Source organism: Opisthorchis viverrini (genome assembly GCF_000715545.1).
Source record: "Opisthorchis viverrini unplaced genomic scaffold opera_v5_212, whole genome shotgun sequence".
Taxonomy (NCBI): Eukaryota; Metazoa; Platyhelminthes; class Trematoda; order Opisthorchiida; family Opisthorchiidae; genus Opisthorchis; species Opisthorchis viverrini.
Window position 1 is genome coordinate 671945 of NW_008751870.1, and position 14414 is coordinate 686358.

The 14414-nt window shown below is 45.4% G+C and overlaps 2 protein-coding genes across 2 annotated transcripts; both read left to right on the top strand.

Annotated features, from left to right (window-relative positions):
* Positions 1-1075: 1075 nt before the first annotated feature.
* Positions 1076-1294, top strand: T265_08360 (hypothetical protein; the record flags this gene model as incomplete). The annotated part of the gene is made up of 1 exon (XM_009174136.1): positions 1076-1294. The coding sequence occupies one exon, from the start codon at positions 1076-1078 to the stop codon at positions 1292-1294; it is 219 nt and encodes a 72-aa protein (XP_009172400.1).
* A 612-nt stretch (positions 1295-1906) lies between these two features.
* Positions 1907-12429, top strand: T265_14550 (hypothetical protein; the record flags this gene model as incomplete). The annotated part of the gene is made up of 7 exons (XM_009174146.1): positions 1907-2038; positions 2084-2138; positions 2176-2344; positions 2385-2469; positions 4814-5061; positions 10417-10476; positions 11839-12429. 7 exons carry the CDS (start codon positions 1925-1927, stop codon positions 12284-12286), a joined length of 1179 nt encoding a protein of 392 aa, XP_009172410.1.
* Between the last annotated feature and the right edge of the window lie 1985 nt (positions 12430-14414).

The window sequence follows — 14414 nt, forward strand, 5'->3', positions numbered from 1 at the left end:
AGGGAACGTTCGCCGTATGTAGCGATGCGGGTACCGTTAGCGGTTAGTGGGGGAAAGAAGCAGAATCGGGAAGTGGATTATTATGTGGTAGCAAACAAACTTCAGCCCCCGTATTTACGAGGAAACGTAGACCAGTTGAGCGATCGGTGATGTGGAATAGGCGACTAGTGCGAGGAGGGCCATGGACAGTCGTCGCCGTTACTGACTGGTCGGGGTGTTTAAAGGGGTGTTGGAACGCGGCTTGAAGGAACAAGGTGGTTGACACTTGCGTGCTTTTGGGCCATAAGATTGGTGATACCAGCACCAAAAGGGACGGGCACGAGATAACGATCTGGATCGTGAACGTGGTCGATGCCTGTTGATCTCTAACCGTTGTAGGCGATCGGTCAAAGCATCAGACTTGGCTTGTAGGTGCAAAGTATGCGGTCCAAGCCAATGCAGAATGGCGAATGAAGCCTTTATCTAATTAGCTTGGAGTAGTTGATAAGGTTTTGCGATGGACAACATGACTTCCAGATCGGCGCGCTACGGTGGATTAATCTCCCTTCTCGTCAACGACGCCCCATCAGAACTGATCGAACACGATGCAGTCCAGTTCTGAAGCTGTTTGCTGCAAGCCAGCCCAGCTCCGCCATGACGTGATGTTACCTCTAGACCTGGTGGTAAACTGCGTGTTGCTCACTCTCAATTGATTCCAGGTGGTTTAAATTTTTTGAGGACCTTGAACGTCACCTCAGGCATTTATTCACAAATCACTTGGACATCCATTACTCTGTAACAAGCTTCACCGGACAGCAATTCTAGGAATATGCCATCTTGTCGGTTAATATAGACTTGTTCTAGATAGCGACAGACTTGTCGGTCCCAGACTTGGATATTGCTCCCCTAGGTAACTTCTGGATGAGAGGCTGGCGGACTTAAGGTGTGCTGTCCATGTCATCTTTTTGTCATACATTTTATTAAGTTACTCCCCTAGGTGCCATGAGGCTATGCAGCGGTAGCGGATCCTTCCCTCGTTGTGGAGATTGCGGATCAGTCGGTTTCGACGGTTTCTTACCGGTTATTCGGATGTTAAATGAACGATCTAGCTCTGTCTGTGTCAATGAAAGATTCATTCAATCACTACTCGTGTAGAAAGCTACAGCAGTATATGGAGGATGTGATACTGCTGACCACAGTCAACCGGCACTGCGCCAATCAGAAACTCATCGTCGTCGATTTCGATGTTCCGCTCCGAAATATAAACTCGTGTACCATCTTGGTAGAAGCTAGAATGGATGAGCAGACTATATGATGTGCAGGGATGCTCTACCTCTGGTATGTTTACATCTAGTTGGGTTTGTCTGAATTTCGTGGAAGTCTCATGGAGATGCGGAAGACATAATGTAAGGTTCCTTGTCAGCTCCTTCGCTTCTTGAACATTCTCACAAGGTCGTCGATCGTCTTATGGAGAGGATTCACTGTAACCAGGTAGATGGGGTCTGCGCCGACTCAATTGCAAACCAAAATGATTTCTGAAGCAGTCCTGGGACTGGGTATAACAACGGATTCTGTGCCATTTGTTCTCGTATTTCTCTCTGTAAGATTTTACCTACTAGTGGGTTCCGTCAGGTTAGTCCTCTCTCTCAACTTTTGTTCAGTTTTGCCGTTGTCGTCGTAGGTTATACTCTCGAAGTCACAACTGGAAAGAAGTCGGACTGGATTACCCAAACGACACTGTTGCGTTAAGTAACGGTCGTTCAAAATACTTTTAACAGAATTTCGAGAGTGATCCATTGGTTCAGAATGCGCCTTTCAAATCTCAGCCTTACTTTCAAACAAATTTCTCTACTTCAGATTCTATGCATTTGCTAAAGAGCTTGACATACTTCTGTTGATCGGCTGAACGACTGTTGTATCATCACACCTGGTAGTCGCACTTGCTATGTCATATTACGAAGAATCATCTGGTTACTTGAAGAATTGTTTCAAGTTTTACAAAAACCTTACCTATGACTCCAATCACCTGCTGCGGATTGATGAGTCGGCTCGTTCGATCGTAAGTCGTTCTGTCTACCTTTCAGTTCAATTGTTTTTGTTTCAGGCAGAGGCCTGTTGGGACGTGAAACCGTCTGGTACCGTATCTGCCCTCCCCGAAGGTACTGATGTCTTTGCTAAACACAATGCTCACCTTAGGATTATTCCTTTTGCGTAACGTCCTTTCTGATTACACACTTGCTGAATTGTTACATCAGTCACTGGTTGACTGGACATGCCATCCTTCGAAAGTTTCCAACCTGGACTCAATCCACATGAGCAATACAAACACGCCGCCCGACCTCTGGTCTTACAGCTCTAAGCAAATGTTTGTACAATAGTGTGGCTTCTCATTTTGCTTCACTCAGTGCGCTAGGTAAATCATGGGACCGGACGCCACTGGGAAAATTGCGCTGGATCACATTTGGATATCATTACCAATGGAGCGACAGGGTAATTTTTCTTCGCTAGTATCAGGTCGCTTGTTTGAAGTCTAGTTATGAGTGCGGTAATCTCGGACACCAACCGCTCATGTTCCCACCTAGGCGGCATTGTGACAGTCAAGTACACCGAACTTTACACCTTACGAGGACCAGAAGGTGGGATCATCCTTTATTCTCTAAGTAAATGGATAGTTTACCAATTTGAGTAACTGCCATGTCCACAGGTATACAAGCTCTGTCATTTTTGCCTGCCAAACTAAGCAGGCTACTTTGCTGCCCGTACTGTACCGATCAATTCTGTAACCGGTGGGAGAACAGCCATAGTGGACTTGTCCAGTTGCTTCTGCTCCACAGATTCCTATGCGAGAACCAGTTGTCCACTCTTCGGACACTCCGTTTCCGCTCCATTCTGCCGGTTCCCTGAAGTTCTACTTGGCAGCCTCCCATTTCTACTTTGATCAAGAGTTGCAACTTTGTTTACTAGTAAACGAAAAGCACCACATGCTGCGAGGCAAATACTGTTTACAAGACTTTTTTGTACTGGTCTGGGAGATTTTCTCTTTTAGATAGGTATCCTGTGGTAAACGTTTTTAGTCGTTTGCATATTCCCGTGTAACTGATTAGCATCGAGTATTGCAATCATTTTCGATAAACCATCGACTGGTGTGGGCAGTTAAGTGGAATGCGTGGGTAAGATATTTGAATGAGGGCAGTTTGGGGAGCAAAGGTTACGGTAAGAAAGGGTATTTGTGTTACTCAACCGAGGTTGGTCGGGCGGGGTAGGACCATTGCCATCACGTGTCTTTTTTGATGACAAAGTTCGTTAGTGTAGTCGAATGGCGAACGCCTTTACTGTTGTGAGTGTGTTTCTTCGAACGATCTTGTGCTACTCGATACATCAAGCGGAGCGACTCAGTCGGTTTGAACCGGTGGTATGTATCGATCAGATGAGCTTCAGTCGCGCTTGCAACGAATGCCATCACGTCCAAATGTTCTGTAAATGCTCCATCACCAAATATAAACATGCACCACAAAATTGGCGAGACCTAACCGAGGTTCCAGACCTGTAAAGGGTCTGGAATGATCCTTATTGGAACCGACTCCGTTGTGATATTGTCCGGTGGACATACACTCAAGAGGAAAACCCGGGGTGATATGCCGAGAAAAATAGAGACCCAGTTAGGTGACTGCCTAAACACCTAAGGAGCATAGGTCTATGTACTGGAATATAATTTTCTGTGACAATTTAGTTTTAGGCTCTTTGCATGGACCATTTAGGGTCGTAGTGTGTGTAGCTTGGAGAGCCTCTGCGAGCAACCGAACTTAGACCCCTTCGGGCCTTCAATAACCGTTGTCTCAACTATAACCTGTGTAGGATGGTGCCAGCAAATTCGCAACGAGGAAAAACATCTTCGGTTGTACAACAGGGACTTCAATCATAGAATATGTCCAACACCAAAAGCTGTGGTGGTTCGGTCATAAATTGCCGAATCATCGTTTACCTAAAAGAGTACTGTTTTCCATGCCCAATGCAAGCAGGGAGGTGACTTACGTTTCACCTGGCAAACGGATATGAAAGCGATTAAGAAGTTTGAGTACTATCGGTACGACTCAGCTGTCAGATTGGGTCCCTGTAATCTCCCCTGTGGATGGTCGGAACCGGCGTATGATATGAATGCTGACCGATGTCAATGGTGTTCTAGTTTTCAGCTTCTATCCCAATTGTCTGAATGAGTGGCTGGTAGGCTAGCACTAACCCCCTTCGTCGTTCACTCCACAACAAGGCTTTCAAATAAATTGCGCTTGTAAGGAAACGAAGCACAAGTGTTGAACATTCATGTTGTCATGTCGATGCTACACGTAAACGACATTCAACTAAGCTGAAATAAGTGTGCTGTATGAAACTGATATTCATGTTTAGGAAAACACTTTCCGGTTCCGTGAACACGGCTCACATCAGTACATCACTGCACAAACAGCTGAATCCTATCCTTGTGATAGGTCTATGTAGTTGATTAGCTCCCTCTTCAACATGGGCTATCAGGTTCGTCCTTGGTCATAGTGCAGTCTTCCTTCCTCTTCCACAAAACCTATTTCAGAGCATCAAGTTATTCCTACGGTGGTCTTTTTTATTTTCATTAGGGTGACCCGTTCTCGGTAGTCAGCACGACTACGACTGTATCTATCCATCATCATCACCGTTGTTATTGACAGTGGATGTATTCATCAGCGCTTTGTATGACCATTATGTTTCTCTGGTGGTTTCTTGTAACCATAAATCGTGCTGTCGAACATTCATTCGATACATTGTTCGTTTATAACTTCAAGTGACAGCTTTTATCATCGTATTACAGCGCTATGAAGAGTCCAAATATGGAGAATTCCCTCCGCTGCTTGCCAAAATTTCCACACAGATTGTCCATCTGTTACAAACGGAGCTTTCCTCCACCACCTTGGGCAGTGATGTGACCCAACTGGTCCAAGCATGTGCCGACTTCCAACCAGAAGCCGCTATTGTGAACTACTATCGCGGGAAGACTAACATGGGTTTTCATACGGACAACGTGGAATTCGACAAAAAAGCTCCATTGGTCTCAATAAGGTGGGTCTCATTTCATTAATACCGCTAGATTATTTTGTGGAAAAATTGGTTTTATGGACATTATTTGATGCCTTGTCAATCGTCCAAGAAGGCATGTCACTCCGGTATATGGAGCCTATTGTGTAGCTCATTTACAATTGTTTTCCACCTGCCACGTAACTATCTGTCTCCTCCAGAGGTTATCTGCGTAGGGCACCAACTACAAAATAGTACTAAGTGGGTCACCAGCTCCTATGGGGATTCATTCTTCCTCCTGCGAAGTCGACAGCAAAAGGTCTGATAGGTCTCTAAATCCAACTAGGGACACTGTGGGACACAGCCTTACCTAGTGTTCTTTCATTTCAATGCGGCTGACTTGTGTGGAGCGAGATAGTTTTATGAGCATCTTCAAGGCCTCTCGCATTACTTCACGGCTTCTACAGTTTGCGCTTCTAGCCTTTGCACACTCATTTGTGATTCGAAAGACAGCGCAAAAATTCCGATTCAGTCCACCATAACTAGCTCGTGTTTCCACGTCCGTGGGTTTGAAGTTCGAGGCAAGACACCTGGTATAGACGGACAACCATTATAACCTCAATTAGGTCATAGCGGTTGACACCCATTTTAGCTCTTTTAATCCAATGGGAACAATTCCGCGACGAGAAGGCGCTGAGCAGGGCTTCCGCAGCAGAAGTCAGGTGGTAGCCGCTTCCTTAGAGACCTTGTAGAGGGAGACAAGGAAACAGCTTTTCGCGCTTACTAAATAATCCATCTTCGACCATACTGAAGCGTTTGGATGCTGTCGCTTGGCTCACGGACTTTCAACAAGTTAATCCAAAGGTGAATAAAGACGTGTAAAGGATGGGGGCACATAGTGGACGAAGTGCCAGCTGATCCTATTGACATCCTTTATGTCGGACTCCCACGGAACTCCTCATCCATGAATCCAGTCACCATACCTGTTTTTGGAACGGGGGCACCCAGAAGTGAACAATACAATAAATCCATTCACTGAGGAACTACACCGGTAGAACCAAAGTGTCCCCAAGTACTGGGTGCCCTGACCATATTCAGTACAGTTATCCTAGGTACACTCGATATGAAGCTCAAGCATATCAAATCATTCAGCTGTAGCACCCTTTCGGTGCCTAACTGCCATGCCACCCGAAGGAGGCACGAGGGCTGGGATACTGTCACGCTGCCCAAGCCTAGACAGAAGAAGTGGAGTGGCAGAGGTCGGGTTCGAACCACGGACCTTCTGGTCAGGAAATCCGTGATCTCACCACTGAGTTATCTCGCTGAAGCATATAACAGGTGAAATTATAGATTTTTCACGAAACATATACTTGCTTTCGAATAGTCGATATCGGGAATACATTATATTTACATCATGACTAGTATGAACTCTTTCCTGTAGCAGTGTTTCTGCCGATTACCTGACCGCCCGAACAAGTGGTGGAGGGTGCTCTTTCGAGAACTACCCCAGCCTCCTGGACACATAACTTGTCTCAAATGTTCGACCGAGTGGTCCAGCTAGATTGCGTGAGTCCACTCTCTGTAGAACACATTTAGGAGCTGAAATGTATTGAGCCATAACTACTTGGAATCATTCTACACTGACAAACTGCTGGTTTTCTTCTAAATAGTGGATAAACCCTTTTTCGGGTATTATTTGTTGCAATCTGCGACGTGGTGGCCGGCCGAGTTGGAATCGAAGAAAATTCATTTTATCAGTACGGTCTTTGTTCTCCCATCCGCGATTGTGGAGGGGGGGGGTCAAGATGGCTCAAGTGGTTAGAGCTCGAATTTACTGACCGGCAGGGCTGTAGTTCTAACCCGATCCCTGCATCTCGACTTTCTCTGTTTAGGCTTGGGTAACCTGGTAGTATTCCAGACCTCGTGCTTCCTTCTGGTGGCATGGCAGTAAGGCACCGAAACGGTGCCACAGCTGAACGATACCACCTGAGACGAATTTCTCCAGGTTTCGATTTCTGTGAATTGTGGTTTATGCTCTCAGTTTATCTTCAAAATATAGTGTCACACCAGTGCCTTAGTAGCCTCAACCCATTTGCCTGCAAGCTCATGGATTGTAGTTAATAGTAGGACAGGCAGCATGTGAACTACTTTTGAAGTCGCCCGTTTTCATCGTCTTCTTCGGTTGTCGGTCAGCTTAGAGCATTCAGACTTTCAATACATCAAACAACTTATTGGATACATGGTAAGTTTTGATTCGGTGTGCACAGATCGTGTTGCATACTGAGGTGGTGCCAAACACTAGAAAGACCATCTGGTTGATCCTATAGATAGCTGCTCCTGAGCTCGATCTGCGATGCTCACGAATTCAGTCCATGATGCTCAGAGGCCACAGTTGTAGTTCTTTTATTGTGGCGAGTTGTACTGTTGGTCTGAGCAGGAGGGACTGCACATGAATCTTGCCTGTAGGAATAGGCTACCGCTACACTGCAGCCGGCACGATTGACATATGGCGAACCAATTTCGGCTAGTCGTTCTGGGTACTGCTCCTGAGATCTGCGCGATGCACGAATTCAGTCCATGATGCCCGGAGGTCACAGTTGTAGTTCTTTTATTGTGGCGAGTTGTACTGTTGGTCTGAGCAGGAGGGACTGCACATGAATCTTGCCTGTAGGAATAGGCTACCGCTACACTGCAGCCGGCACGATTGACATATGGCGAACCATTTTCGGCTAGTCGTTCTGGGTAGGCTCCTAAGAAAGTCGTTAGTTTGCGGTAATACGAAGCAGGCCACACCGAACTTGCATACAAAACAACCATGTCAGCTTTTGGTAAGTCATCTCCGAGGTGAGCTCGAAGAAGTTGGATGAGTTTAGGCGCTGTGGTTTGATGGTTTGGGTCATAGTGAGAATCTTGGTGTTTATCCAGCAGATTTTCATTTAATGTCCAGCACGTGGTCAGACGTTCTCCTTGGTTGAAACAAATGAAAATGAGAAAGACCCCTTGGAAGCATGCATGTGAAGCATAGACTCTGGCTAACAGAAGGTTCCAGCTTGTTCAACTACAGATGGCACAACGTAGTGTTCAGTGATGATATAAAACAACCTGGGTGGTCCATGTGGCTGGAGTTGCTGTCGGTACAGTATGGGAAAAGGAAAATAAATTCGTAACGGCCGGGGACGGTGGAAAATCTCTTCTGGTTTTGCGTTCGACTTCTATGATACATAAGTATAAAACATTTAAACACAACAAAGAATTCGCAGTCGATTCCCTTTGCAGTTCATGTGAAGAGCAGGTAGGAGGTGGTAGGTGGCGATGCTGGAGATCTTACCGCCTTATTAATGAGCCTATCCTTCCCCTTCCGGATGTCTGCCAGACTGTCCTGCACACATAAATACATTATGAGAGCTAAATAGACTGTTCTAAGGACTGAGGAGAAAAGCTGTTGGCACGCTGAAAGTTTGGATTTTCTAAGCTGAACTAGAAGCCGGAAAATGTGTAGAACGGGTGAACTTAATGTTGTTCCCCATGCTATTGAGAAAAGCAACACCTTTTTTGGGGGGATCCTTCCGTTTTGTGGGGATGTTTTCAATGTCACTTGCCAGTCAGTGCAATTCGTACCTGTAAAGTGTATAGTGTTACTGTATGATTGAATGGGATCACAACCGAACCTCATGCTTGCGGTTGAACTGATCGATCTGTTAGATAAGTTCGTCTGTCTGGGCAGTCTCAGTGAACTGGTGGAAGACACTCAATTCCCGAATAGTGAAGGATAGGGTGGCGTTTACCGACTTCCGAGATTGTTGGTGTCGATGTGACATCATCTTGACTGTCAAAGTTGTAGTGTACAATGCCTCAATCCTATTTTATGGATCTGAGACGTGGCCGCTGCCTACGGAAGGTGTTTGGAGACTACGTGATCGACTTTCGGCGCCTCCAAAGCATTGCGCGTGTCTGCTGGGGATTTTAGATCAGTACTTCTGACGTGCGCCAGATGGTTTTCGGGAGGGTTCATTCTCCTTCGATAGGTTAGCTGGTCACTCTCCAAAGTTTACGCTGGTTAGGCCATGTGCTTCATATGCCAGGGGCCGTTCACTTTGTAGAGCACTCGTGGTCTAGCCGTACGATCCGAGGGTGGTCAGTCCATGGCTTGCAAACGAAGCATAAAAGCCATTACCGGTCAACTTACTTGCGTGGTTAACTACCGTCTCCCCAGATGAGGACCGCAGACGAGTCAAACGTATGGTTAGTGACCCTAACAGATACAGCTGCTGGTAGTTTGAGAAGACCACAGTACTTGCGTCCTGCGTTCTTGTTTCTGACACACAACATTCACCGATACAGAAGGAATCCAGCGTACGAGCAAGAACCACCTGTTGGCCTGCTTGCTTCAGTGTGCGAACATTGAAGTTGGCTAAGTAGACAGGCTTTCGGGGTTTGAAAACAGACTTCGAAGTGTTTAGGGTTGTGACTGAACTCGGACGTACAAAAGCTGCAACTGAGTGTGATGCAGGGCGAACAAAGCGGTTAGTCCTAGAGCAGGGACCTGCGGAGAGAGTATTCAAATTTGGGCGGGAGAGGGTGAAAGAAGGAAAACGTGAAAGTGTAAGAAGGGAGACGTCAGCAGTAGCCTGTTTTCGCTTACCCGCCCTGCTGTATGCAGCAAGTAAGGCGACCCGGCTGATGGCACCACGCGACGGCCGATGGGGCATGGGAGTATCGTTATGCGTCAACCAGATCGATACGCTTGATGCTCGAAGCTTCCTTGTGTGAGGTTAATTTGTATCCCCGTCACATACCTTTATCGCATGTGCGACTGCGCTCATTGAAGTGTCGAAATATAATTGATTAATGGTTGTTCTTCTGTTTGTTTAGGTCAGAGGAGTCGGATTCCCCTAAACTAGGTGTAGTACTTATAGATGTTTATGTTCTTTTTATATAGTCTGGTACCACCTAAAGGCCCCGAAAAATGCTTACAATAGCATTTGTACGGTACACCGATGGAGATCATCAACAATAACAGTGGTTAGCGCAAATCGATGTGGGTTTGCTTTATTACTTACCCGAATATGGACGGCAAACGTTATTCTTTTGGATAACTTCGCTTATTTTGATGAGTACGAGTGTACTTACAATTTTCCGTCCAATTTGGTTTAGACTGCTACCACCTGCATCACATGCTTACAACCTCGACCCACATCGGATCAAGTTGTTCTTGTTTATGAAACTGTCATGCTAGAATGTCCATATGTGATTTCACAGTAGTGTTTTCACATTGCGCGTTAATAAATACCCGTGCAACCCGACGCGACCGACACACTCGCGCTTACACAAGACAGGAACAGAACCGAATTTCACGGGTCCACGGAAAATCACGGAACACGTATAGTAGTTTGGCTTCAGAGCAAATACCTCTGGCCTCCGGACCCCTATTCGGGAACTGTTACCGGCTGCGCTCAAACGGTAAGTCTTCTTCTGACTTATTCCACTTTGGTATTGTATCTATATATTGCGTAAGGTTCACCCAGAAACTGTAGATTATCGTCTTGCAAAGTATGAACTCTTTGTTAGTGCAAGACAATAAGTTACATTCGCTGAGTGCACCTTATGCAATACAAACTACGATATCAAAGTGAAGTAAGTCAAAAGGTGACCCATCGTTTACGCGTCGTTGGAAATAGTTCTTGGATAAGGGTCCGGACGCTCTGCAGTAGGACTGCTACATGTGTTCCGTGATTGTCCGTGGACCTGTGGAGTTCAGCTCTGTTCCTGTCTTGTACGTGTGTGTGTGTGTCAGTCGCGTCGAGGTACGTGTACATTTATTGTGCGCAATCTGAAAAAAAAACACTAATGTGAAATCACACAAATATCCACTAACGGAAAAGTGTCACTTTCCCCACGGAATTCAGAGTGCCGGGAACTAAGAAGTGACGAAAAGGAATGAAGCGGATTATTAAAACTGTGGACTTTCACAGTATTGCCCATCTCCCATGCTAGGGTCTACGTTGTTCTTCTTGTGTTTGGCTGGGAATACTACAAGATATGACCACTAAACTACTTTGATGGAGTCGGTACTGTCAGTTTTTGTCCAGATTATCCAAGTAAGTGCCTGTTATATTGGAATTCATCTCACTTTCCAGATTTAATTGCATGGCCAGCCTCGGCATTTCCGAATTGGTGTCTCAACAATGGAACTACTTATGATGAAGATATTATTCATGCACGTAGTACTGTGTTATACGAAGACTGTGTACGCCATGCGAACCTTTTGTGAGAAACTCTTTTGTATAATCCCTTTCATAGTTTCCGTACTTCGCTAATCATCTCAGTATGCCTTTTAATCGATACAGTGATCCCTCAGTGATCCCATAAACCACGGAGAGAGGTGACACTCGCTATTGTTTTCGTGCCTAATACACGAACCTGTGTTGGAATATTAGTAACTCGGGTGCATCTGTTGCTAGGTGACCAAAGGGCTGTTGACTCCTCCGGCGAGCTTGTCGGTTGCCTTGCAAGCGTTTCACCATCAAACGAGGAGATATCACCGAGTTGCATGTGCTGATGTCTCCTGGAGTAGTGACAAGTTTCTTGTGATTCGAATGGCGAAGGGGTAAACACAGGAACCTATCCGAAGTCACATGTGGTTTTGGGCACCTAGCGCCGTTACTTCTTGATGGAAACCTAAAGCTTTATCAACTTCATCTTTTTGTGTTAGCAGGTCTTTTCACGTGCGATGCAAATTTGAACAAAAGATTTGCTGTATACCATTGTATTGTCTTAGCGTTTATCATTTCTCTCCCTCTCTCACCCCTCTTTGGATTGTAGCTTGGGTCCAAGCGCACTTTATTTATGGGAAGTTTCGAAGCCTGTTACTGCTTCTCCCAGTTTTCTGCATCCACCTATCAACGGTGGTGATCAACCCGATGGCTCCACAGTGATTCCGATCGTGTTACGGCACGGCGATGTTGTGATCATGCTCGGGAAGAGCCGTCTTGCCAAGCACGCCGTTCCGATAGTCCTGTTTGACGAAGCTTGCCGAGATCCCGTTCTCCGGGTGGCGGCCCAACTTGCATCACAAAGACTGTGCCCAAACTTGTGTGCGAGCGTAGACTCATCCAATGGTTCATCTTCCACTTGCCGGGTAGAACCTTCTTATTGCTCCTGTGCAATTTGTAAAGCATTTGTAGACTATGTTCTCACCACGCGTATCAACATGAATGTGCGGCAAGTTATTCCAGCAGGCTATTCGTTTTCCGATTTTGATAAAAAGTGACTTTTTGATTGTCACGATCTCGTTTTTCCGCATCTTGGGTAGTGTGCAACCCAGCGACAACGATGAAAACGTATTCTAGTCTATTCAAACCTGTTTATTCCTTGATGTGGAAATCTACAGTAGCGATGCAGACGGAGGCACGGATTCCTTTGACGCTTGGTTCGAATAGGTTTAATTCTGTCTTCTTCTTACTCTTCGTATTGTGCCGGTCTTCCAAATAAGGCAAGCGATTTTGTTCAGAAAGATGCATACCATGGGATTCCTTACCAGTGCCTTCGAAAAATCCGGTTAGGTGTTTAGAGATAGACTACTTAAGTAGTGAGCTTCCGTAGAAAGCTTTCCAACAAGAACTTTAGCATATATACAAAAATCTAAATGTGCACATGCCTCTCTTTAACTGTGTAAAACAAGATTCAGCTCTTCTATTGGGAATAAACTGCGACGACGCAAAATAGTTGATTCATCCGCATTCCTTTCATTAGAATACTGCTGCTATAGTGTCTTCTTTAGGTCCATGGATAATAGATTCATGGAAATAATGGCCAATTTTGGTTCTGTAATCAGTACAATCATAGCGACTAACGTTCGTAGCAAAATCCCAAACAGAACAGCGGAAAACCTTATGCATTGTTGATGGGTGACATCCGTATTCCTGCCTGAATTAGGAGTGACTATTAGGAGATATCCTCATTTTGGTTAGGGAGCGGTATTGGCAGATCACCCCAGTAGGAAAATGGCGGTTGTTGAGGTTCTTCCTTTTGAAGAAACTACGGCTATGAGGATCCCCTGTCAAGAAAATAACGTTTGTAGAAGGCTATCCTATTAAAGAATTGAAGGTTATCGCGGGTCTCTTCACTCGTCAATGATGTACCCCTTGTTAAAGTAACAACTTCTATGGAGGAGCCCGTTACGAGTAAAGGCGATCATGAAGATTGCCCGTATTATGTTGATTAACGGTTCGGAGGATCCCGCATTAAATTGATGGTGATTGTGGGACATCCTGTTTTGATGAAACAAGACAGTCCTACGTTTCCAAACAATTGGGTCTTATCGAGTATTCCTCTTGGAAGTTGACGGTTGTTGGAGGGTCTTCTGTTCAACAAATGACGATAGTGAAGGATGTCCCCAGTGCGGAAAAGACAGTTTAAGGAGAGATAAAGGAAATATCGGTTATGGAGGATGCCCTTGTTAGGGATATAGTGGTTGTGGAAGGCTTCCTTCTAAAACCGATGACGGCTCTGGGGGAGCTTCTCGTTGGAGAGATTGTGTTTATAGATTGTCCCTATGTTGAAAGAAGGTCACTTTCAGATAATGTCAAGTTTGACAACGCTGGTCTACTTAGTGATGTTGAAATCGAGTCCCACGGTGAAGAGTATGTGGCAGTCCTAGGCACATCGATTGCTATTCGCTTCATGGTGTGAATAAACAACATCATTCTGTCTTTAGACGGCTGAACAAACAAAATATACAAATATTAAATATTATTGTCAAACACGAGGTTTGAAAGGTGAAAAAGCCGGGAATCAGCAGCGTGTAGTCGACAATTTATGACCGTGATAGTTGTTTGTTCCACTTGACACTTCATATGGTTGTTTGATAAAGGCTGATTACATTCGGCCTTTAAAATTGGTCCAGGCGCATAACGAAACTGTGTCCACAATGGACTGTGATAAATCTTGAGGCAGTGGATAGGGTGAAGAGCTTGCCGTCACGGAAGTGGTCGTACATGACGTCCCGTGTACAGATAAACAAACGATCAGGTGTACAACGGCACTTGGTCGGACAGTCTCCACTTTTCACATGGTGAGAATCAATATGATGCGCTAATACAAGACTTGGTGAACACTTTCGAGTAGCAGGCTTAATACGATGGCACTTTTATAAAATACTCTCACTTGCACACTAATTTAGTTTTAACGGTAAACCAGACTGGATTCGGCTGGAACTCTCGTTTATGTTGATCTTTTCAACTCAATGTTCTGCACCAGGCCGCCTCATGTTTCGGTTTTTATGATATTCAAGATGTCGCAGTCCAGAGGTTACGTGGGGACTGCGCCTACCTAATGAGCCTAAGAAGAACGAAACCGGTCGTGGGTTGTCAAAGAGACCCTAGCAACCTTTATATATA